Source organism: Hemitrygon akajei, chromosome 2, assembly GCF_048418815.1.
Source record: "Hemitrygon akajei chromosome 2, sHemAka1.3, whole genome shotgun sequence".
Classification (NCBI taxonomy): Eukaryota; Metazoa; Chordata; class Chondrichthyes; order Myliobatiformes; family Dasyatidae; genus Hemitrygon; species Hemitrygon akajei.
The window spans coordinates 25,331,343-25,358,072 of NC_133125.1; the positions used below are offsets into that span (position 1 = coordinate 25,331,343).

General features: G+C 41.0%; 1 protein-coding gene across 2 annotated transcripts in view; it reads left to right on the forward strand.

Moving 5' to 3' along the window:
- Positions 1-26,730, forward strand: part of LOC140740049 (aminopeptidase Q-like) — a 140,730-nt gene that overhangs the window by 104,421 nt on the left and 9,579 nt on the right. For both annotated transcript variants that reach the window (XM_073068889.1, XM_073068880.1), the window contains exons 12-16: positions 7,804-7,940; positions 18,352-18,407; positions 23,837-23,984; positions 25,254-25,348; positions 25,996-26,106. In XM_073068889.1, coding sequence (XP_072924990.1) covers positions 7,804-7,940; positions 18,352-18,407; positions 23,837-23,984; positions 25,254-25,348; positions 25,996-26,106 — 547 coding nt within the window. The remainder of the gene's footprint in view (positions 1-7,803; positions 7,941-18,351; positions 18,408-23,836; positions 23,985-25,253; positions 25,349-25,995; positions 26,107-26,730) is intronic.

A 26,730-nucleotide genomic window follows, 5' to 3' on the forward strand; every position in this document is an offset into this window, starting at 1 on the left:
GATAAGAAGTAATATTGCAGCTATATAGGACCCTGGTCAGACCCCACTTGGAGTACTGTGCTCAGTTCTGGTCACCTCACTATAGGATTTGGAAACCATAGAAAGGGTGCAGTGGAGACTTACAAGGACGTTGCCTGGATTGGGGAGCATGCCTTATGAGAATAGGTTGAGTGAATTTGGCCTTTTCTCCTTGGAGCGACAGAGGATGAGAGGTGACCTGATAGAAGTGTACAAGATAATGAGAGCTATTAATTTTGTGGATAGTCAGAGGCTCTTTCCCAGGACTGAGATGGCTAGCATGAAAGGGCACAGTTTTAAGGTAGTAGGTACAAAGGAGATGTCGGGGTAAGTTGTTTACGCAGAGAGTGGGTGAGTGCGTGGAATAGGCTGCCGGCAGCTGTGGGGGAGGCAGATACGATAGGGTCTTTTAAGAGACTCCTGGACTGGTACATGGAGCTCAGAAAAATAGAGGGCTATGGGTAACCCTAGGTAATTTCTAAGGTAGTGATGCACCATCAATAACTCACGCTGAGACTTAGGAAGTGAGATATCGGCTTTTATTGACTGGAAGAACAACACTACATCCTGGGAAAATGAGGGAGAGCAGCAGATCACAGTCGCCTTTATACAGGGGTCTGTGGGAGGAGCCACAGGAGCAGTCAGCAGGGTCTGTGGGAGGAGCCACAGGAGCAGTCAGACAGGTATATCTAGTTCACCACAGGTAGAAACATGTTCAGCACAGCTTTGTGGGCCAAAGGGCCTGTATTGTGCTGTAGATTTTCTATGTTTCTTGGCCGGTGAGACAAATTGAAGCTCTGGGCAAGAAGAAGAAAGCATACACTGGGGTTATAAGGATGGGGATGAGTGAATCCTTAATGACTATAAAAACATAAGTTTTCCGTAAGGTGGCGGTGCACTCGGTCGCATCGGCTTCTATGGGGCTAACCAAAGGTGTTATTGTCTATTTAAAACGTATTTTTTATGATCACAAGACCCTATTGGACATTACGTACTGCAGGTCTATCCCGTCAGCGAGTTGCTTATTGGTGGAGCTGAACGAGCTGGACCAGATGCAGATCATGCTGCTGCCTGTGTCGGAGAGTCGTCGGAGGAGCGGTGCACGAAGGTGGCGTGCAGTGACTGATCATCTTAGTCGCTGTTTTTTTGTGTGATGGCAAGACCCTGCTGGAAATTGTTCATGTGGAATGCCTCAAGTCTGACTTATTGGTGGATGGCAGGGGTGAACGATGGGGGGTCAGCTTGGCCTCGGTCATTGCAAAGACAAGGCCTCCAGCTGCACTGTGGTCTGTTTACAGCCTTGCAGGAGAGAGGTGTTGGAGTTGGTGTGCTCCACTGAAATGCCAAGGGTGGCGTGTGCAGCATCCAAGCTAGAGTTGGTGCTGCCCCCCAGTGTTCACTTGGCAGAAGACAAGCTGTATTTTGCTCACTGCAGATTGCTGCCACATTCATGGATTCAGGGCCCCGCACTATAAATATATATTTTGTGTGTCTGCATTTTACAGATACCTTTACTGATGTGCTTGCTATCTGATATGTGCTACATGTGCCTTGTGCGATGTTTGACTGTCGGCATTGTGTTTCACCCTCGTAATGCTGTTTCATTTCACTGCATTCGTGGGTATTTATTTATGTATGGTACAATGACACTTAAACATGATAAAGAGGGAAATCAGGAGGGCAAAGAGAAGGTATGAGGTGCATCTGCAGGTTTTTAATTGTTTTTATCCCCTGATGGATTTCATAAGCCTATAAGAGAGATGAAAAGAATTAGGCCATTTGACCCATGGAATCTACTCCACCATTCCATCTTGGCCGATGTATTATCCTTCTCAATCTTTTTCTTCTGCCTTCTACCTGTGAACTCTGATGCCCTGATTAACCAAGAACCTATCAACCTTCATCCTAAGTATACACAAAGATTTGGCCTGCACAACCATCTCTGGCAAAGAATTCCACAGGTTCACCACCCTCTGGCTAATGAATTATTTTCCTCATCTCTTTTCTAAATAGATGTGCCCACTGGTTCTGGAATCCCCAACTATAGGAAACACCCTCTCCAAATCCACTCTGTCTAGGCCTTTCAATATTCAATAGGCTTCAATGAGATCTTCTAGCCTCATTCATCTAAACTCCAGCAAGAAGTGGTCTAGAACGGTCAAACACTCCTCACATGTTAACCCTTTCAGTCCTGGGATAATTCTCATGAACCTCCTCTGGACTCTCGCCAATGCCGGGGGCCCAAAACTGCTCACAATACCCCAAGAGTGGTCTGACCAATGACTTATAAAGCCTCACCATTAGATCCTTGCTTTGTATTCTAGTCCACTTGAAATGAATACTAAAATTGTATTTCTCGAACTTACCACAGCTCAACCTGCAAGTTAACCTTTAGGGAATCCTGCAGGATGACTCCCAAGTCCCTTTGCACCTCTGATATTTGAATATTTTTCCCATTTACAAAATAGTGCATGCCTTTATTCCTTCCGCTAAAGTGCATGACTATATACAAATGTACACTAGATTCCATCTGCCACTTCTTTGCACATTCACCCATTAAGTCCTTCTGCAGACTCACTACTTCCTTAACACTATCTGTCCTTCTACTGATCTTCGTATCATCTGCAAACTTGGTCAGAAGGCTTTCAATTTCTTCATCTAAATCAATTACATATAATATGAAAAGAAGCAGTCCCAACACCAGGCCCTGTGGCACACCACCAGTCACTGGCAGCTAACCAGGAAAGGCCCCTTTTATTCCCACTCTTTGTCTCCTGCCAGTCAGCCAGCCTTTCATCAATCCAAATAAACAACATCCAGCAACTCTCTTTTATCGAGCCTGCCTATTATTTCCTCTAAGAATTCCAACAGATTTGTCAGGCAAGATTTCCCTTAAGGAAACCATGCTGAACTTAACCTATTTTGTCATGAATCTCCAAGTGACCCAAAACCTTATACTTAAGAAAAGACCCCAACATCTTTGCAAACTGCTCAGTTCGGGCTAATTAGCTGTAATTTCCTTTATTTTGCCTCCCTTCTTTCTTAAAGAGTGGTGACATTTGCAATTTTCCAGACCTCTGGTACCATTCTGGAATCTAGCTATTCTTGAAAGATCATTACAACTGCCCCCCACAATATCTTCAGGTACCTCTTTCAGAACCTTCAAGTGTGGCCTATCTATTCCATGTGGCCTACCTTCCTTCAGACGTTTCAGCTTCCCAATAATCTTCTCCTCCTTAGTAATAGCAATACGCTCACTTCTGCCCCTGACACTTCCACACCTCTGACATTCTGCCAGTATTTTCTACAGTGAAGACTGAGGCAAAATATTTATTAACATGGGTGATGCCAACAGGCTCAATAAACTGATTAGAAAGGCTGGCTCTATTATAGGAGTCAAACTGGACATTAAACTAGAGTCTGTGGTAGAACATAGGACTCTATAGAAAATCCTGGCAATTTTGGACAATGTTTCTCATCCTCTGCATACCAACTTGGCAGAAGAGGACCACCTTTAGTAACAGACTAAGACAAATGTGCTATATGAGGTCATTCTTACTCTCAGCCATTAGCATCTATAGTGAATCAACCTTTAGCCAGGGAAGTGATGACTCCCTCCAGTTAGACTGTTTGAGGTAACTTATTTTTATTCTTTCTACTTCTCTTCTAATATTTATATCTCTGCACTTGTAATGTATCAATAAAGGATACATTGTAAGGTATCAATAAAGGATCTATTGGGTTCAATAAAGTATCTGTCTATCTGTTTGTCTATCTATCTAATTTTATCCTCCATTTCTTTCTATTTCTTTCTTTCTATCTATTGGGTTCAATAAAGTATCTATCTATCTGTCTATCTACCTATCTATCCATCTAATTTTATCCTCCATTTCTTTGTCCCCTATTACTACCTCTCCAGAGTAATTTTCCAGCTGTCTGATATCCACTCTTGTCTCTCTTTTACTCTTTTTATATGCTTTTTATATAATTGGCTAGCTTACCTTCATATTTCATCTTTTCTCTCTTTATGGCTTTTTACTTGCCTTTTATTGCTTTTAAAATCTTCCCAATCCTCTACCTTCCTACTAATTTTTGAAATATTATATGCCCTCTCTTTTGTTTTTATACTGCCTTTTCCAATCCTTTTCCAATCAACTTTGGCAAGCTCCTCTTTCATGCACTGTAATTCCGTTTACTCCACTGCAATACTGATACAACTGATTTTAGCTTCTGCCTCTCAAATTTCAGGGTGAATTTGATCATTTTATGATCACTTACCCTTGAAGGTTCCTTTACCTTAAGCTCCCTAATCAAATCTGGGTCATTACATAACACCCAAACCAGAATTGTCATTCCTTTAGTGGGCTCATTCATAATCCGCTCTAAAAAAAACTGTCGCAACATTGCTCTTTCTACATAGCTTTTCTATGTCCCGTTGAAAATGATAGTCCACATTCTGGCTACTGTTTGGTAGCAAAAATATAATGCCCATCAGGGTTTTTTTTACCCTTGCAGTTTCTTAGCTCTGCCCACAAAGATTCTACAACTTCCAATCTTATGTTACCACTTTCTAAGGATTTGATTTCATTTTTTTTTACCAACAGAGACACCCACCCCCTCTGCCTACCTTCGGGTCCTATTGGTGCAAGGTGTATCCTTGGATATCAAGCTCCCAAATTTAACCTCCTTTCAGCCATGACTCAGTGATGCCCAGAACAACATAACAACCAATCTGTGATTGCACTATAAGACCACCTATCTTACTCCATTCAGTCCTGTATTTATTACCCTTTTTGATTTTGGCCCTCTGTTGTACTTGATGCCACTGACTACAATTTTGCCCTGTCATTTGCCTGCCCTTTCTCACAGTTCCACTACACAATACCTCCGTTTGTGACACCAACTGGCCCACCCTCAGCCCCGTCACTCTGGTTCCAATCCCCTTTGCCAACTTAGTTGAAACTCTCCCTAACTGCTCTAGCAAATCTGCCCTCAGGGTTTTCCCATTGCCATTCTGATGTGTCAGTCCATGGCTCCTCTACTACCATGATGAGGCCATACTCAGGTTAGATGAGCAACACCTTATATTCCATCTGGGTATCCTTCAACCTGATGGCACAAACATTGATTTCTCGAACTTCCAACCCCACCCCCACCATTCCACGTTCCCTTTCCCCCTCTCACCTTGTCTTCTTACCACCCTATCATCTCCCTCTGGTGTCCCTCCCCCTTCCCTTTCTTCTACCCTCACCTATCAGATTCCCTCTTCTCCAGCCCTTTATCTCTTTCACCAATCAATGTTCCTGCTCTTTACGTCACCCCTCCTCCTCTCCTGGCTTCACCTATCACCTACCACCTTGTACTTCTCCCTCCCCCACCTCCTTACACTGACCTCATTTCTTTACCCAGTCCTGATGAAGGGTCTCCGCCTGAAGCATTGACTGTTGACTTTTTTCCACGGATGCTGCCTGGCCTGCTGAGTTCCTCCAGAGGTGTGTGTGTGTGTGTGTGTGTGTGTGTGTGTGTGTGTGTGTGTGTGTGTGTGTGTGTGTGTGTGTGTGTGTGTGTGTGTGTGTGTGTGTGTGTGTGTGTGTGTGTGTGTGTGTGTGTGTTGCTGCCCTTTGGGTTCAGGTGTAACCTGTCCTTTTTGTACACGTCATACCTTCCCCAGAACAGATCCCAATGATCCAGAAATCTAAAAACCTGCCCACTGTACCACTTCTTGAGCCGTGCATTCATCTGCTAGGTCATCCTTTGCTTACCCTCAATGGCGAATCGCATAGGTGGCGATTCAGAGATTATTACCCTGGACGTCCTGCTTTTCAGCTTTCTACCTAGCTCTCTATATTCTCTCTTCATGGTTTCTTCCCTTTTCCTACCTATGTCGTTGGTACCAGTAAGTACCACAACTTCTGGCTGCTCACCATCCCTCTACAGAATGCTGTGGACTCAGTCCAAGACATCCCTGACCCTGGTACCTGAGAGGCAACACACCATCCAGCTGCCTCTTTCATGTCTGCAGAATCTACTGTCTGCTGCTTTAATTATTGGATCGCCCGTCTCTAGTGCACTTCTCTTCTGCCTCCCTTCCCTTCAGGGCTACAGAGATCACTGTGCCAAAGACCAGTTTGCTGTTTCTTCCCTTTGGTAGGTCGTCCTCCCCAACAATGTTCGAAGTGGTAAGTATACAGTATGTGTGATTGAGCAGTCACAGGGTACTTGGCACTGGCTGCCTATTCCCTTTCCCTCTCCTCACAGGTATCTGCCTCCTGCAATTTAGGGGTGACTACCTCCCTGTATCTCCTATCAATCACCTCCTTATCATCCAGCTGCAGCTCCAGTTCCTTTACGCTCTCTCCACAGAGCTGCAGCTTTGTGCACGTCATGTAGATGTAGTTATCGCAGACTCCAGAGTTTCCACACCTCACACAAGGAACGTTCCACTGACTCCGGACTTGTTGTTGGTGCACTAGCTATGTAATAACAGAAGAAAACTTACTAGAAACTTACTGAGATCCTCTGCCTGTTCTCACCCAAGCCTGTTGAGCCAAATCACTGTCATGGATTCAAGCAGTTCACCTTCCTCGAAGGAAATAGAAACTTTATGTGCACTATGGAAAGAGACTTCGTCTCAGGGAAGAATCCATCATTGTTTTCCATAGCTACCTCCCCAACAATAATCGAGGACAAGGATAATCCCTTAAGGAGACTCAGAGCATTGGCAATTCTTCTGTTAGGGCCTGCTTTTCAGGTCAAGACCACAGTATTTCATTGTTGCTTAAAAATGAATCATGTTTGCAGCAGCAACGTTAAATATCTTACATGGTGAATGGTAAGGTACTGAGGGCTGCAGTGGAACAAATTGATTGAAAGTGGGGTCACAGGTAGATAGGGTCAAAAAGAATGCTTTTGGCACATTGGCCTTCATAAATCAAACTACTGAGTACAGGAGATGGAATGTTATGTTGAAGTTTTATAAGAAATTGGTGAGGTCTAATTTGGAGAATTGCGTGCAATTTTGGTCATCTACCTAGAAATAAGATGTAAATAAGGTTGAAAAGATAGAGAGGAAATTTACCAGAGATGTTGCCGGGTCTGGAGGACCTGAGTTATAAGGAAAGAATGATTAGGTTAGCACATTACTCTTTGGAATGTGGAAGATTGAGTGGAGATTGGATAGAACTATACAAAATGATGAGGTGCATACAGTCGATGGGATAAATGTAAGCGTGCTTTTTCCACGGAGGTTACAACCAGGGTTATGGGTGAAAGGGGAGAAGTTTAAAGGGAACACGGGGGGAAACTTCTTCACCCAGAGGGTTGTGAGAGTGTGGAACGTGCTGCCAGCGCAAGTGGTGCACGCGAGCTTACTTGCAAGGTTTAAGAGAAGTTTGGATAGGTACATGGATGGTAGAGGTATGGAGGACTATGGTCCCGATGCAGGTTGATGGGAGGAAACAGCTTAAATGGTTAGGCATGGACTAGAAGGGCTGAAGGGCCTGTTTCTATGCTGAACTTTTCTATAATTTGATGATTATCAGGACTGGGAGGGAAAGGTGAAGAAGGCAGAATAAAAGATACAGATCACCGCCTTTATACGTAGGTGCAAAATTACATTAGCGTACAATTCAAAGTCAATTTATTTATAACATACAACTGTTTTGCAAGAACTCAGCTGCTGATGTCAATTATAGCATTGACATCCATAAAAACATGGTATTAACTTTTTTCAAGTAGCAAACAGAAATCATTGTGCTGACATCCATCCTTTGTGATTGTGTGCAGAAACATTTTCTGAAGTAAAACGTACTACTGATGAAGACTGGATCCTGCTAAATGTCAATATGTCTGCCTTCTACAGAATTAACTATGATGATTACAATTGGCATCAGCTGGGACAACAATTAAACAATGACCCATCTGTAAGTTATGATTTTCTTTATTTGTCCATCTTCAGTATGTTGTGCACAAATATGAAATACAAAATGCCTGTCTGTGAGTTCTGCCTTCCAGTGAAATCCCTGAGTAAAGGTGACAATTATGTACTTTACTGAAGCACTTCTGAGTATTGATGTATGAGATGCTTCTACTGGGGAACATTCAAAATAATGAAATCATCTTGCAATATGTATGCTGTACAACTGTCATATCATCATCAGGGCACAATAACATTAGGGGTTGGATTGCAGGACTTCTGATCTTGAAAAATCTTGCCACGGCAACTGGGGAACCTAACTTCAAAATTAAAATAGGTTTATTAAAATAGGCACCGTAACTGGTACCATGAAACCATCAGATTGTCATAAAACATACTATCCTATCTTTTAGTGGAGGAAATCCACTGTTCTTACCTGGTTTATATATGACCCCGCCACACAAGTATGATTGAATCTTGTTTGCTTCTCACTTTAGGCGTAGTTTGGGATGAGCAATAAATGCCGGTATCATCTGGTACACCAACATCCTGTGAATGAATAGCTAAATGTACATGCCACAAGTTTTCAGATAAGGTACCTATCCTTGTACTTCTACCATGGCTATTCAATGAAGTTCTGTCCTTACTGGTGTTGAATGCTTGATAGAATGTACAGTATAGGACACATAACCAGAATGGCTAGGAACATAATTGCAGTAACTTGTGATCCTGCTGATTTTATCCAAATTATCCTAGATAATCAACTGAAACTCTAACAATAATGCTTCATAACCAGTAGGTGTTTCCCTTGATTTTTTTTTTGCTTTTCGATTTGACCCTTCCCAATTTCCAGTTACAAGGATAAGATTCACAGGAATTGACAGATATTCATAATGTTTCTGATCTGCTTCACTTGCACAATGAATTGGTTCTATTTTATTTAATAATATCATTGTCATAATTTGTTTTGAAGTTTTCTCACAAATTTACTGAAAAATCGTATCTATTGAATTTTATACTAACTATAAAGGAAAGAAACATTATTCAGTAACTTTAGAAAACAGATTTGCCAGAGTTGAGCAACATACAAAATATGCTGGAGGAACTCGAGGAACTCTGAACATCGGAGTGTTGCTCGGAGTTCCGGCATTTGCTAGAATTGAGATCTTATGAAGCTTAATGTAGATAGGTTTACAATTGGTGGTGTGAGTCCTGGGCTCCTGTTTCACCTTCCTGATGTTGATGCTGGTTTCTTGCGACAGTGTCCCTTGCAGATGTGCTCAGTGGTGGGGAGGGCTTTACCCTTGATAGATAGTGCTGATTCACTACTTTTTGCAGGATTTTCCATTCAAGGCTGTTGGTGTTTCCATACCAGGCTGTGAATTAAACAATCAATCTACTCTCCACCACACATCTATAAAAGCTTGCCAAGGTTTTAGATGTCATGCTAAATCTTTGCGGACTTCTAGGGAAGTAGAGACGCTGCCACGCTTTCCTCATAATTGCTGCGTGGAAATCAGCGTAATTTATTCCAGCTGCCACTTGGCTCAGGGTTCCATCAAGAACACTTGCTCCAAATTTACTGGCTGCTTTTTATCAAAGTTCTGCTCTACTATTAGATACTTGATGGAAGCTTGCCGGGTAAGCTATCGTCAGGATAAGCCTAGTACAGAAACAACTAAACTCTTTCTGGGCTTCCAGCAGGGTACAGGTATTGATTTTAACTGACATTTCGATGACAAACTCTGCCATCTTCATCAAGGATGATGCCTGGGCATGTCTAGTCCGGTGGTGTTTATACCCCCGCCATCCTTCCCTTCTGATTGGTCAGTCCTCATCCAATCAAGTTTCTGCTGGCCAACCTTGTTTACAATCGAATTCCAGTTCTTACATAGAGTGAGACCTTCGTCTTTGTTAAAATTCTTTTCTTCTAGTTTTATTTCAATGACTTCCTTCACCACGTGTCCCCAAAAGCAATTGGGACAGCACAGTTGAAGTCTAAGTCAGCCCTATGGCCATTGTGAATGCAACGCACTCGATTTCTTTTTCTAGTACAGGAACATTGATCCATTCATTTCAACAGAGAGGAGTGTCTGCAAGTGATAATATTTATATTTTATAGTCAACATTTAATTGTACTTTGGAGCAAAGTTGGATGAGAAGTGACTTGATAGAGGTGTACAAGATGATAAGAGGCATAGATCAAGTGGCTAACCAAAGACTTTTTCCCAGGGTGAAAATGACTAATACTATAGGGTATAATTTTAAGGTTTCACACCAAATGCTGGAGGAACTCAACAGGTCAGACAGCACCTATGGATAGGAATAAAGAGTCAACATTTTGGGCCCAAAATGTCAACTGCTTATTCCTTTCCATATGTGCTATTTATCTGCTGAGTTCCTCTAGCATTTTGTATCTGTTACAGAATCTCTTGCGTTTATAATTGTCAGCGGTAGTTTTTTACACAGTGATGAGTATGTAGAATACTCTGATAGTAGAGGCAGTACATGAGGAGCACTTAAGAAACTCTGAGATGGGCACATGGATGATAGGAAAATAGAGGGCTATGTAGGAGGGAAGAATTAGATTGATCTTAGAGTAAGTTAAAAGGTTGACACTACATTGTGGGCTGAAGAGGCTATACGGTGCTATTGTGTTCTTTGGTCCATGTTATTAAATCAGTTGAAATTGAGTCAATATTTATTCATGTTTTCTTGCAGGTTTTAAATTGATTTAAATTTTTTATTTAGGTCAGTCATTTAAAACATGTTTTTTCCAAATAGATTTTGAACCTGATATGCAGAGAAGCTTGATTGTTCAGTAAAATAAAGAGCAACACTTCCTCATTACCAGAGTTTTCTCAGCATGTTCTGGACACCAGCCTTACACCAGCTGCAAATGTAATGACAGATGGGTGTAAAAGTTGCTGAATAGGGCCTCACCAATAGGGATTAAGTAGGATTGAATGCACTCAGTATGAAGGGGATAATCTTGTAATGCAATTTAGAGATTGACAGGTACGATGTTGTGGGCATCTCTGAGATGTGGCTGAAAGAAGATCATAGTTGAGAGGTTAACATCCAAGGATACACCTTGCATCAAAAGGACTGGTAGGTAGGCAGAGAGGGTGGGGTAGCTTTGTAGGTAAAAAAAAATGAAATCAAATCCTTAGAATGAGGTGACATAGAATCAGATGATGTAAAATCCTTGTGGGTAGAGTTGAGAAAATGCAAGGAAGGACCCTGATGGGAGTTATATACAGGGCCCCAAACAGTAGCCTGGATGTGGGAGATAAATTTCAACAAAAAATAGAAAAGGTATGCAATTAAGGCAATGTCACGATAATCATAGGAGATTTCAATATGCTGGAAGATTGGGAAAATCAGGTTGGTGCAGGAACCCAAGAGAGGGCATTTGTAGAATGGCTATGAGATGTCTTTTTAGAGCAGCATGTGGTTAAGCCCATTTGGGGAAAGGCAATTTTGGATTGGGTATTGTGTAATGAACCAGATTTGATGAGGGAGCTTAAGGTAAAGGAACCCTTGTGAGACAGTGATCATAATATGATAGAATTCATCCTGCAGTTTGAGAGGGAGAAGATAAAATCAGTTGTATCAGTATTCCAGTATTAAAGTGGAGTAAAAATAATTATAGAGGCTTGAGAGAGGAAAAGGCCAAAGTTGATTGGATGGGACGTGGATGGGGTATAGCAGAATAGCAATAGCTGGGGTTTCTAGGGGCATTTGGGAAGGTGCAGAATAGTTACATTCCAAAGATGAAGAAATATTCTAAAGGGAGGATGAGCAAATGTGGCTGACAAAGGAAGTCAAAGACAGCATCAAAGCAAAAGAGAGGGCATATAATATGGCTAAAATTAATGGGAAATTAGAGGATTGGGAAGCTTTTAAAAACTAACAGCAAACAACTAAAAATCCATGAGGTACGCTAGCCAAAAAAATAAATGAGGATGCCAGAAGTTTTTTTCAGATATATAAAGAGTAGAGTGGATATTGGGCTGATGGAAAATTACACTGGAGAGGTGGTAATGGGAGACAAAGATACAGCAGATGATCTTAATAAGTATTTTGTGCCAGTCTTCACTGTGGAAGACACTAGCAGTATGCCAGAAAAGAGAGGCTGTCAGAGGGAGAAGTGAGTGTAGTTGCTAATACTAAGGAGAAGGTGCTTGGGAAACTGGAAAATCTGAAGCTAGATAAGAGCCTTGTCAGACAGAGCAAAGAGTTAAGTTCCACAACAGAGGTAAAATTCATAAGGGCAAAGAATGCAGGGCTGAACATGCTGTATTTAAATGCACATAGCATTGGGAATAAGGTGGACGAACTTATGGCACATTTAGAGATTGTTTGGTATGACTTTGTGGTTGTCATTGAGTTGTGGCTGAAAGAATGTCAAAGTTGGGAGTTTAACATCGAAGGATATACTTTGTATTGAAAGGAGAGGCAGGAAGGCGTCGGTGGTGGTGTGGCTCTATCGATAAGGGATGGAATTACATCTTTAGAAAGAGATGACATAGGGCCAGAGAATGTCGGATGTTTGTGGTTGGAGTTAAGAAATTGCAAGGGTAAAAAAATCATTATGGGAATCATATACAGGCTTTTAAGTAATAGTCAAAATGGGGGGTTGAGATTGCAAAGGGAGCTGAAAAAGGCATGCAAACAGGGTAATACACGTTTGTAATGGGGGACTTCAAAATGCAAGGGAATTGGGAAAATTGGGTTGGTGTTGGATCGCAAGAGAGGGAATTTGTTGAATGGCCTACAAGATGGCTTTTTCGAGCAGCTTGTGCTTGAGCCTGCTTGGGGAAAGGCTATTGGTGTGTAATAACCTAGATTTTATTAGGGAGCTTAACGTAAAGGACACTTAGCAGGCAATGATCATCATACAATTGAATTCTTACTGCAATCTGAGAGAGAGAAGGGTAAGTCAAGTGTATCAATATCACAATGGAATAAAGGGAATTACAGAGGCTTGAAGGAGGAGCTTGCCTAGGTGGATTGGAGAGGGATAGTGGTGGGGATGATGGCAGGACAGAGTTGGCTGAAGTTTCTGGGAATAGTTCACAAGGCACAGGATAGATATGTCCCAAGGAAGAAGTACTCAAATAGCAGGGGTAGGGAACTGTGGCTGACAAGGGAAGTTAAGGACTGCATAAAAGCCAAGCACATAAGGTAGCAAAAGTGAGTGGGAAGTTGGATGATTGTGAAGCATTTAAAATCCAGCAAAAGGCAACTAAAAAAGCTGCAAGAAGGGAAAAGATGAAATGTGAGGGCAAACTAGCCAATAATATAAAGCAGGATACTAGAAGCTTTTTCAGTTATCTAAAGAATAAAAGATATTGGACCACTGGAAAATGATGCTGGTGAGGTAGTAATGGGGGACAAAGAAATGGCAGATGAACTTAATAAGTACTTTACTTTTGAGTCTTTATTGTGGAAAATACTAGCTGAATGCCAGAGGTCCGTGAGTGCCTTTGCTATTACAAAGGAAGAGTGCGAGACAAACTGAAAGGTCTTAAGGTGGATCAGTCACCTGGACTTGATGGACTCCACTTCAGACTCCTGAAAGGGGTTGTTGAAGAGATAACAGATGTGTTGGTCATGATCCTTCAAGAATCACTTGATTCTGTCATGGTCCCAGAGGAGTGGAAAATTACAAATGTTACTCCACTCTTTAAGAAGGGAGGAAGACAGAAGAGCGGAAATTATAGCCCAGTTAGCCTAACCTCATTGGTTGGAAAAGTGTTGGAGTCCATTATTAAGGAAGAGGTTTCGGGGTACTTGGAGGCTAAAATAAAATAAATCAAAGTCAGCATGGTTTTTATGAAGGGACAAATCTGTTACAATTCTTCGAGGAAGTAACAAGCAGGGTGGACAAAAGAGAGGCAGTGGATGTCATTTGCTTAGATTTTCAGAAAGCATTTGATAAGCTGTCTTGCATGAGCCTGCTTAACAAGATAAAATCCCATGGCATTACAGGAAAGATACTGGCATGGATCGAGGAATAGCTGGCAGGCAGGAGGCAGTGAGTGGGAATAAAGGAGCCTTTTCTGGTTGGCTGTCAATGACTAGTGGTGTTCCTCAGGGGTCAGTATTGGGACTGCTATTTTTCACATTATTTGTCAATGATTTAGATAGTGGAATTGATGGCTTTGTGGCAAAGTTTGCAGATGATACGAAGGTAGGCGGAGGGGTAGGTAGTGTTGAGGAAGCAATGAAATTACAGCAGGTCTTAGACAAATTGGAAGAATGGGCAAAAAGTGGCAGATGGAAGACAGTGTTGGGAAATGTATGATAATGTATTTTGGTTAAAGGAACAATAGTGGAGATTATTATCTAAATGGGGGGAAAAATTCAAACATCAGAGGTGCAAAGGGACTTTGGGCGTCCTCGTGCAAGACCCCCAGAAGGCTAATTCACAGGTTGAGTCTGTGGTAAAGAAGGCAAACGTAATGTTGGAATTTATTTCAAGGGGCGTGAATCTAAAAGCACAGAGTTATAATGCCGAGCCTTTATAAGCCACTGGTCAGGCCACACTTGGAGTATTGTCAACAGTTTTGGGCCCCTTATCTCAGAAAGGATGTATTGTCATTGGAGAGAGTCCAGAGGAGGATCACAGGGATGATTCCAGAATTAAGGGGTTAACATATGAGGAGCGTTTGGCATCTTTGGGCCTGTACTCACTGGAATTTAGAAGAATGCATGGAGATCTCATTGAAACCTACAAACATACAAGTCACATACAATGCATCAGAAAGTCCATCTCTAAAGTCACAGTACTGATAGATAGATAGATAGATAGATAGATAGATAGATAGATACTTTATTCATCCCCATGGGGAAATTCAACATTTTTTCCAATGTCCCATACACTTATTGTAGCAAAACTAATTACATACAATACTTAACTCAGTAAAAATATGATATGCATCTAAAATCACCCTCTCAAAAAGCATTAATAATAGTTTGTGCAATTCTGCAATGTATTCAGAAATGCTTCATCTTTTGACTGGTTCCTTTTGTAAAATCTAAATCTCTCAGCCAATGCCAGTGATAGGCTTAAGTGATTTGGTAAAATGGTAACAATTTCGCTGAACATTTTGCTTGCTGGCTTTTCAGGGGTTACTAGGTGTGTAAGAGACTGTACGTCCTTGCACCCATTAAGCTAAGAAGAGTAGGGGCTTCCTTTTGCTCCTCCCCATTTGTTCACGTTACAGTACAGTTCCACCCTCTCGATATACAATTCCCAGCCTTCATCAGCGCTGTTCCATCCCTTAATCATGCTGTGACTGTTGGTGAGATTTGTAAGAATATCAGAAAATATCAGATTTGTACTTGTCGTCAGTTCGTTGTGTCTCTGCAGCTACATAACAATTAAATAAAAGCACGCACACGAGAGATGGCTTTAACTGGTTTATTCACAGGGAGAGGGAGAGGAAGGGAGAGAGAGAGAGAGAGAGAGAGAACACTGTGCATGCGTAGACAACAAAACAACAGATCAATCCATAGTGCTGGTAGAGGGGATCATTGCTCTATAATAAATAAATCCATACATTACAGAGGTATTAGTAAAGATCTTTTAAAAATCCCTAGATTGCAGAATGGTTCCAGAGGACAGAAAAGCTGCAAATATCACTTCACTCTAAGAAGGGAGGAAGGCAGAAGAAAGGCCAGTTAACCTGACTTCGATGGTTGGGAAGGTGTTGGAGTCTATTATTAAGGATGAGGTTTTGGGGTACTTGGAGGCCAAAGTTAACATGGTTTCCTTAAGGGGCAATCTTTCCTGAAGGATCTGTTGTAATTCTTTGAGGACATAGCAGGCAATGCTATTACAGGAAAGTGACTAACATGGATAGAAGATTGGCTGGTTGGCAGAAGGAAAAATGTCATAATAAAGGGGGCCTTTTCTGGTTGGCAGCTCCTGACAAGGGGTCAGTATTAGGACCACTTCTTTTCAAGTTAAATGTCAACAACTTGGATGATGAAACTGACAGCTTTGCGGCTAAGTTTGCTAATGATACAAATATGGATAGAGGGCAAGTAGTGTTGAGGAAGCAGAAGGACTTGGACAGTTTGTAAAAATGGGTAAAGAAGTGGCAGATGGAAGATAGTATAGGGAAGTGTTGGATGTTAAGCTATGGTCATGCAACTTGGTAGAACTAATAAAGATGTAGCCTATTTATGAAAACAGGGAGAAAATCCAAAAATCAGAGGTGCAAAAGGACTTGGGAGTCCTTGTGCAGGATTCCCTAAAGGTTGACTTGCAGGGTGAGTCGGTGGTAAGAAAGGCAAATGCAATGTTAGTATTGTTATGTACCCCGAGGGTTCATATTTTCTGTGGACTGTCACTTTAAAATGCCGGGAGAATGAGACTGACTTTTGGACACTTGGATTTCTGTTGACCGTAGAGTTGCTTGGTTACCATGGTGGAGAGAGGTGGAGTTATTTGATGGACAATCGATGTTATGGTTTCTCTGTAGCTTGTTTACTTTTTACAAGGACAGTCACAGACACAGAAAGGCACAGTCAGAGTCAAGATGGATTCGGTCAATGGAAGACATCAGTGAGTCGGTTGCTGGTTTAAACTTTCAGTAGCCCAAAAGGGATGAGTTGAGATTGATCCATAGTATTGATAAATGACTCTCTCTAAGTAGCCCGTAAGGGTAAGTTTATTTCCATTCATCTACGAAAGTGTGATTGTCACTTAGTTAATCCACAGGAGTGGGTTCTCTGGTGAGGGGAAACCTTTGTGAATACCATGTGTGTGTTTACCCTTTGTCTGGGTGTGGTAGTTCACTGAAGAAAGGCACCCCTGTGGCAAATCACTGTTGGAGTTATTTCGTATGTCGTGGAACTGAATAAGTGGCTATCACGTTGTGTGTGATTGGGGTGACCTTGTGGAATCTGCCGGTGTGTCGACCCTTGCCTGGGTGGTGGTTCGCTTGAAGATGGTCCCCTTTGTGATAAACTACTCTTGGTGATAATCCATACGCGGATTCTGTTTGAGTATCCTGTGGCCACCACTTCGAGATGTCCCGTAGCTGAATTCAGGTGTGGTACCACTTGTGTTGAAAGGATATTTGTTGAAGATCACTGTTGGTAAAACTTGGTGTGTGGTGTGGAACAACCTCAGAGATAAAACCTACTGCTATTGTTATTTTGTATTGCTGTCGTGGAATCTGTGGAATATCGACGTAATTGGCTTCTCACAACACTCGCCTTTGGATTACAAATATCGCGCATTAATTAACCTGTGCGTTTGAGCTGAACTTTCTTACACACCATTGTAAGACTGTATCACTTACCACCTAAGCTTGAAGAAGTTTTGGGGATTTATATATTTACACCTAGATATGCATAACTCTTAATTTACCTGGTTTAAGTTACTATATTACGTAGTTACTAATATAATAGTGTTTTGTTAACAGCAACACCAGACTCCAGGTGTGTTCTATTGCTGCTGATACTTTTACAGGGTTGCGTGTATGTAACAGTATTCCTTTCAAGAAAACTCGAACTTAAGAGCAAGGATGTGATGCTAAGGTTTTATAAGGCATTTGTCAGACCACAGTTGGAGTATTGTGAGCAGATTTGGGCTCCATATCTAAGAAAAGTTCTGCTGGTATTGGGGAGGGTCCAAAAACAATGTATAAGAATGATTTCAAAAATGAAATGGTTAATGTATAAGGAACATTTGATGACTTTGGGCCAGTACTTGCTAGAAGTTAGAAGGATGAGGGGGGTTATCATTGAAACCCATTGAATATTGAAAGGCCTAGATAGAGGAGATATGGAGAGGATGCTTTCTATAGTTAAGGATTCTTGGATAAGAGGGCACAGTCTCTGAAAGAAGCGACGTCCATTTAGAACAGTGATGAGAAGGAATTTCTTTAGCCAGAGGGTGCTGAATCTGTGGAATTCATTGCTATGGATAGTTGTGGAGGCCAAGTCATTAATTATATTTAAAACAGAGGTTGATGGGTTCTTTGTTAGTCAGGTCATCAATGGTTATGGGGAAAAGGCAGAAGTATGGGGTTCAGAGGGATATTAAATTGGCCATGATGGAATGGCTGAGCAGACTCGATGGGCCAAATGATCTCATTCTGCCCCTTTGTCTTATGGATTCAGAAGACTATGGATGGGCTCTCCAGGTAAGTGAGTGGTAAATACAAGTGCCTCACAGCTAGCTTTCAGCTCTGGCTCGCTCACATCTGTAAGAGGATTTGAGATGAGTCAACCTTCCAGATAAGAACCACTTACAATTGATTGCACTGAGCATAAAGGTGGAATCGGAAGAAATCTGAAATGTAAAAGAAAATCGTTATGTAGATGCAGGCTACCTATCTTGAATTTATCGATTGCCACTGTATTCTTTAATTCTGAGAACTCCTCTACCATAGGTTATTCCAGTTGTTAACAGAGCACAGATCATCAATGACGCATTTGAATTTGCATGGTAAGTTCTCCTTGGAAGTATTGGGCTTCACTGTCTTTAAATTGCAATGATTTATCTTTATTTACCAGGAAAAACCAGATACAATTTTTCTATTTCTATATAATTATGTCAACAAAATAGAGAGAGTACAGAGAAGATTTACTAGAATGTTAACTGGGTTTCAGCTCCTAAGTTACAGGGAAAGTTTGAACAAGTTAGGTCTTTATTCTTTGGAGCGTAGAAGGTTGAGGGGGGACTTGATAGAGGTATTTAAAATTATGAGGGGGTTAGAGTTGACGTGGATAGGCTTTTTCCATTGAGAGTATGGGAGATTCAAACAAGAGGACATGAGTTGAGAGTTAGGGGGCAGAAGTTTAAGGGTAACACGAGGGGGAATTTCTTTACTCAGAGAGTGGTAGTTGTATGGAATGATCTTCCAATAGAAATGGTAGAGGCAGGTTCGGTATTGTTATTTAAAGTAAAATTGGATAGGTATATGGACAGGAAAGGAATGGAGGGTTATGGGCTGAGTGCGGGCCAGTGGGATTAGGTGAGAGTAAGTGTTCGGCATGGACTAGAAGGGCCGAGATGGCCTGTTTGGGTGTTGTAATTGTTATATGGTTATTTTAAACAAAATTGTTGGTTCTCGCAGTGAAGCATTCCGTTTAATCTGTCGATTGACAACCATTTCTGTAGTCTACTGTGAAGGTTCAGGAGACTGCTGCTATTGGATATAAATTTGGGTATTTGCCAATGCTGTTTCAGTTCTCTATATTACCACCCTGCCATGGGTGTTTCTGTGGTCGTCCTGTGAGGTGAATTACAGAGGCATTGAAGGTAGGGTAGACTGACCTGTAGATCTTAAAGGAGGAAGTGAAAAATATCTACATGCACTGCATTCTCAGAGTACATGTGGAGCATGCCCCTATCTCCAACTTCCAAAAGGTCTTCTAAGGAAATGCAACCTTTGATGGATATTGCGAGAAGCATGCACAGTTCTCCTAATAAGCAGTAGGCTACTGTCATCTCGAGCATTGGATCATTCCAGTCAGTGGTAGGAGACGGATGCCCCATGTCCTGTTGGTTGTGCACTGCAGCATTAGGGAGTTCAATGAGGTTCTCTACACATGGAAACAGAATCTTCAAACAAAGGCGGGCACGATTATGAGGATTCCACCTTCCCAAGTTCTCCTCGGTGGGAGGGAGACTAATGTGCCATTATAGACTCTTTCAGAACAGAACATTCATCATAAATCATAAGGATGTCATTCATTGTAGAAGTGATGGCAACCTATTTATTCTTGAGGTTGTGAACCCTGTGAAGGCGTTTCTCACAATGTTCTGTATCTGTATAACTTTTTTGTCCTCAACTAGTCCACATTACCCATCTTCTTCAGTGCTAACTCTTTGCCCAGAGGGTTATATCTTTAGGAACTAGGTCCATCCCCTCCCTTTTTAGCTCCTGATCTTAGTCCAGGTGCACGAGCTGCAGTTCAGCTTTGATTTGACAACTGGTATCGGGTGACCAGCAGCCTGGCAGGAAATGCCATTAAGGACAGTTTGCGCCTGCAATGCCCTTGAGGTGACTGACAGTACTCTAAAGTTCATTTGTTATCAAAGCACGTATCCACGTACAACTCTGAAATTTGTCTTCTCCAGATAGCCACGAAACAAAGAAAGAGCATGAAAGTTGTTCGGAGAGAAACATCAAACCCGCCACCTCCCTGTACATCAACGTCCCTCCCCTGCACAAAAATCTAACAGAATATCACCCCAAACACCCTCCCCTCACATAACAAAATAGTAAAGGAACGGGCAATTTTAAAAAATAACCACTGAATAGAAAAACGATAAGTCTGAAAAAGTTCACAGTCCATAACACAATTGTCCAATCCACAAACATGGTGGGGGGAGGTGTTTGATGTTCCTGTCTGAATAACTTTCATGTTCTTTTTTTCTTTGTTTTATGACTATCTGGAAAAGACAGATTTCAGAGTTTGATTGGTGTACATGCTTTGATAATAAATGAACCTTGGAACCATTTTGAACCTTTGAGTACCGTCAGTCACCTCAAGGGCATTGCAGACACAAACTGACCTTGATGGCATTTCCTGCTAGGCGCTCAGTCACCCAATACCATCCTACGATATCACCGATATTCTTCAAAAGAGAGGGACACCACATGAGGCAGAGGGGACTACTCGCTTGCCGCAGTCACAGCGATAGGCCACTTACAGACTCTTTCTCCCGCAACGACCCAAAGGCAGGCAGTCGATGTTGAAACTCTTGCTTGCCTTCTGCATTTGCCTCGATGTCTCAATCTTCCTCGAAGCTTTAATCTGTGATTAATGGATGCTTTAAATGGTGAAACCTCCTGCTCCATCTTGCCTCTGTCTTCCCATACCTCAAGAATGCAGCCAATGTAATCGTGGACCCTTCCAACCCTAGACATCCTCTCGTCTCCCCTCACATATCAGGTAGAAGTAACAGAAGCCAGAAAACATTTACTACCAGACTCAAGGGCAGATTCTATCTTGTCAGACCTTTGAACAGGCTTATCACATGCTAAAGGTATATTCTGCATCTTCCAGTCTACCTTGTGACTCTTGCACTTTATTTGTCTTTCTGCACTTCTCTTTCTCTGTAACTGCAACACTCTATTCTGCATTCTGTTTTCTTTTCACTACCTCAATGTATGAGGGGTGATTGATAAGTTCGTGGCCTAATGTGGAAGGAGATGAGTTATACAGCTCTCGTTACATGTACATGCAGTTCAACTCTTTGAATGATTATGCAGAAAGTTTGAAGTTAATAAATCATCAGCTAATAACTCATCGGCGTGATTGGTATGTTTGTGGCCTAAGGTAGAAGGAGATGAGTTATTAACTTCAAACTTTCTGCATAATCACTCAAAGAGTTGAAATGCATGTACATGTAACAAGAGCTGTATAACTCATCTCCTTCTACCATAGGCCACGGACTTATCAATCACCCTCATACTTCTGAATAACATGATCTCAGTGGATGGCACACAAGAATCAATAGGTTCAATATCTTATTAGAGTCATAGTATCAAAGAGCTCAGAAACAGGCCCTTTGGCCCATTGAGTCCATGTTGAACTGTAACTCTGCCTAGTCCCATTGACCCACACCTGGATCATAGCCCTCCATACCCTTCCCATTCATGTAATTATCAAAACCTCTCTTAAATGTTGCAAATGAACCCAAATCCACCACTTCTGCTGACAGCTCTTTCCACAGTCATAACACCCTGAATGTGGAAGTCCCCCTTCAGGTTCTCCTTAATTATTTTACCTTTCACCCTAAACCTATAACCTCTAGTTCTAGTCTCACCTAACCTCAGAAGATAAAGCCTGCTGGCAGTTACACTATCTATATCCCTCACAATTTTCTATACCGCTATCAAATCTCCCCTCATTCTCCTACCTCCAGGGAAAGAAGGCCTAGGCTATTCAACCTTTCCCTATAACTCAAATCTTCAAGTCCTAAATTTTCTCTGCACTCTTTAAATCTTACTGATAACTTTCCTGTAGGCAGGTGATCAGAAATACACATAATACTCCAAATTTGGCCTCAATATCTAAAACAACACATCACAACATCCTAAACAGTTGACAATAATAGACTAATACCAATATTTTGCTTAAGACTATCCAGCAGGTGGATGGGAGTGGAGAAGTTGGTACTTCAGACTGTGGCAAAGAGAGACTGACTCTAACAATATATGCAAAGATCTCAAGAGATTCTCTTGAGTTTTCTTAACTATCTCCATATCCAAACAGAAGACTAATGACTGGGAAGGTGCACGCCATTGACCTTTTGTATTCAATTGTAACTCACACACTGCAGTGGATCTGGAAAATGGGATGCATACCCCCTTTCCACCAACACCTCTGCACCAACTATCTCAGCAGATAACACCAGAACATCACTTCCAGTGGGATAGTTTCATATAACATCTCCTCTAGGGGATTACATCCACATGTTAGTTTGCACAGGAACAAGCCGGCAGGTGCACTCCAATGCACTACTCATTGTTGTGTTGCAATGAAGATAACACTGAGCAGCTTGAACTCATGCAGCCAGTTGTCTGGGGATTGTGATTAAGTTTTGCATTAAGCTACTTTAAAAGAAAAAGTTAGCTACAGAGTGCAGGATTAGTGCATATATATTGGAGTAATCCATTTTTAGCTAATGGACTTTGTATTATCTGTTTGTTAGCTACTTTTGTAATATTGTTCAGAAGTTCATTTATTATCAAAGTATGCAACTCTGAAATACTTCTTCTCCAGATAGACATGAAACCAGGAAAGAAAAGAAAGGCAGCACAATGATCAACCCCCAAAATCCCCCCCCCACACACAAAATAAAGATCAGGTGAAAAACACAGAACATTTAAGACTGAAAAAGAAGTCAAAAGTTCAAATCCACATCCAAAACACTGAAAACCTGGGTAACATTCACCAGGCACAAGGGCAGACACTCCCCTCTTCAGTAGTAGAGTGATCAATAAACAGGCAGTCAGCGCTCACCTTCTGCATTCCAATGGCATTCCTAGATGTTTCAATCTCCCTCGTCACTTTAATCAGTGCACAATGGAAAATTTAATCAGTGAAATTGAGACAAACATCAGTTTGTGCCCACCAAAGAGTTTCGTGCATGCTGCCTCTGTCTCCCGGAATTCACTCGGAGACTGCAGAGCGCTGAGGCACCCAAACGATCTCCAAATTTCTGCATTCACCTCAATGTTTCAACCTCCCTCATCGCTTGAATCAGTGAACAACGGAAGCCTTAATCAGTGAAATGGAGTCGAACATTGGCTTGTGTGCCATCCCACAGCCTGCCCGCATGAGGTCTGCGCACGCTGCCTCTGTCTTCCGGAATCCTCTCCGAGATTGCAGAGTGCTGGCACACCCAAATGATCTCCGAATAGCAAATCACAGGCACCAACAGTTCTAGAATCACATCCAAAACAAAAAGAAATGTAAAATATATGGTTTCATGATTTACCCAGAAGATGTGGACAAAAGGAGCATTGTACACAGGTGCCAACTTGACCAGAATACTCAATATTCAATACTGCACATTTGGTTATGTTTACAGATTTGGTTATGTTTACAGAATAAAAATCAACTCAGTATGCATCCTATCTTGAAAGTAGAATTTTGGAGCATCTGGTAGATAGTTTATAATAAGTGAAGTATAGGCCAATGTAAAGAGCCGCAAGGTATTTCATGTACTTTGTTTGCCACTTCTTGGTAAGTATTTAAGATTTTGTTCCTGGCGAGTTAGTGGGTGTGCTCTTGAAAGTAGCAAGGAACAGCTCAAATTCCAAAAATTAAGATTAACTTTTGTTACAACCAAAATATTGCTACAATGATTCCAGGTTTCCAGTCAAATTTATTCTTATGTCTTATATTACCCAACAGGAGAGGATTTACTGATATTGAAAATGCTTTAGGGACAACAGCATATCTTGCTAAGGAACAGGAAGGCTTTGTCTGGGACCTAGCCCTGGACCATTTATTACAAGTTGAATTCATAATAATCACAACCTCATCATACGGGCTTTATAAGGTATTCTTTATCCTGAATCTTGTGTTTAGAGTTTAAAATTTAATGAAGTAAAAAGGATTATGACTCAATGCACAGTCAATAATTTAACCTTCTAATTTTATTAATGCTGATTTTAACTCCTGAATTCAATGGAAATTTTAAAAAATCAAGATCAATTATTTAAAGATCAGGCAAGCCCATAACCTATGCTTTACACTGTCATGATGAAATAATTAATATTGTGTCTAACTTCAATATCAAAACTAATAATCACATGAAAAAGGAGAATTGGTAGTTACAGAGTTTGAAAAACAGTGGAAAACAAACATAGGACTTTGTGTATGTGATTAGCTTGCACCCATTTGAGCCAATGAAAATGGCACAGGGAATTGGAGCTCACTTGTGACTCTGCTGTTGGTGGATTTGGTGCTTACACATACATTTCAACTTCTGCAGTGGCTACTATCAGCTGGAGTAGATAATTAACTCTGCAGCAGATAATTAACAGTAAGCAAGCTCCTGATTCTCAGAAGACCTTCTAGGGGCTGGAAGATGAAGTGGAAAATGAGGAGAGACTTACATTCAGACGTGAAACTCCCTTGGAATACCATCATGCACCAACAGTAGGAGGAATGAACTAAGGTTTTCCCTGGAGTCAAGTACTTAGAATCCAGTGCAAGAAAAAAAATCACTGTATGGTCAGGGTCAATGAATGGATCTTGATCTCAATCTTGGTCTTTTCTCCCCTGCACCCAGAAAGAGGCATAGCTTCCTTCTAAATACCTTATTTTAGCAATCAGGATTTTGAGTGTAATCCTAGTCCAACCTTTCATACACTGAGGGGCCCACTAGCATAATCTCAGGTCCCTATCTAGGTCTTCACTGAAGATTCTGATCTATGGTCCAAATCATCCATCTTGATGTTAGGCCCTAATTTCTAATCCATGCCCTTATCTACCAACAATATAAACATTGCAGCTACTGTATACCCAGCATGACCCATACAAAGGGATCTTCTCTACAGTAGGTTTCTACCATCTTGACAGAAATATTGAAATGAGGCCCAATGCTCAGTGGAGTCTTTCAATATCTAGCTTTGTTCAGAGGTTCCTAATCAAATATATGTGGTACACAGTATATTTACATGTCCAACCATAGAGATGATTCAGTTTCAGCCTGGATTTAACTCTCTACATGAAAACACAACCTTGTCAATTGAATAGTATGAATTTTGTTCCATAGTGATATTCATAAATTATATCTTTAATCAAGAATTAATTTTGTTTCTAGAAATACCTCTCCAACCGAATTGCTCCATTTTATTATTATCTGATGAAATTGATCAAGGAGGATCTCAATAATATTAGAAATCATATATTTATCACGTAAGTATTACAAATACTTGTCTATTGATCAGAAATTAACTGGAACTTTACCACTAATTGAGTTATTCTAATAATTCAGTAACTGTATGCGCGGAGTTGTAGGATGACCAAAAGTAAATTAGTCAAATCTTAATTTCTAAGCATGATATTTATTCAGTTTTAATCAGATATAATTTCCCTATTGTTTTGCTATTCCTCAATTACTTCACACACATCAATCAGTTGTAAGATCACATATCCTCTTATATCCAATGTTTTCCTCTCAAGTGTTCATCTGATATCTCTGGAAAACCTCACTGACTCAGTCTTCATCATTTCTCCTTGTACCAATTCACCCATCATTTTAAATCTGTGTTCCCTCATCCTTGCACCATCTATTAATGCAAAAGCTTTTACTTATTTAGCCATCCAAACATATCTCCACCGTATCTGGTCATACATCTGTGAAAAAGAAAAGAACAGATTAATTCACAGAGATGGGAAGCAAGCAGTTCTTGTGGTAGAAATCTGAATTAGGAGCGTTCCATATTTTTTGAAGTGAGAGGTGGCAGCCCTCCAATAGGGTTAACAAACAGCTGTTCATTGTAAACAGAGACCCACAGTAAAATAAACACAACTGACTTTCATCTTCTCAACCTATGGTCCAGAGGTATACTCCGTTCAACTATAAGAACAGCATGTCTTCTTGGCTTAAAGGACTGTATGGATCGAACATCGAATCTTTTATCGCAATTCATGAGTGATCCAACGAACATAACGTAAGTGTTGAAAATGAACAAAAGAAGTAATATGAAAATCATGGGGTATTATAATCAACATCACAGAAAAGAATACAATGAGATGGCGAGGTTTGTCATATTTTTCCCAATTTTAATTTCCCTTCTTTCCAAACCAACAAGGCAAGATAAAATCTGAGAGAGTAGATTTCTATCTGATGTAGCACTGGAGACAGAAAGGAAAAAGGTAGGAAAAGGTCTTGGGGTTTGTGATAGCAAGTCCCTGAAATACTTCTGTGGAAGTACAAGCTCTACTTTTGATGCAGGGGTCAGATTTCTATCTCTGTAATTGCCCAAGACTGAAGTATATGTTTACTTCTTGTTTGGAATTGTTTCATTATTGTGGCATGTACTGGGGTACAGTGAAAAGCTTGTCTTGCATATTGTTCATACAGATCAATTAATTACATGTGCATTGAGAACGGGCAAGATCAAACAATAACAGAATGCAGACTAAAATGTAACAGCGAAAGAGAAGGTGCAATGCAGAAGCAAAATAAGATAACAAGGTAGATTGTGAGGACAAGTACCCATCTTTTTGTACTTGGGAACTGTTCAATAGTCTTATAACAGTGGGATAGAAATGGTTCTTGAGCCTGGCAGTAT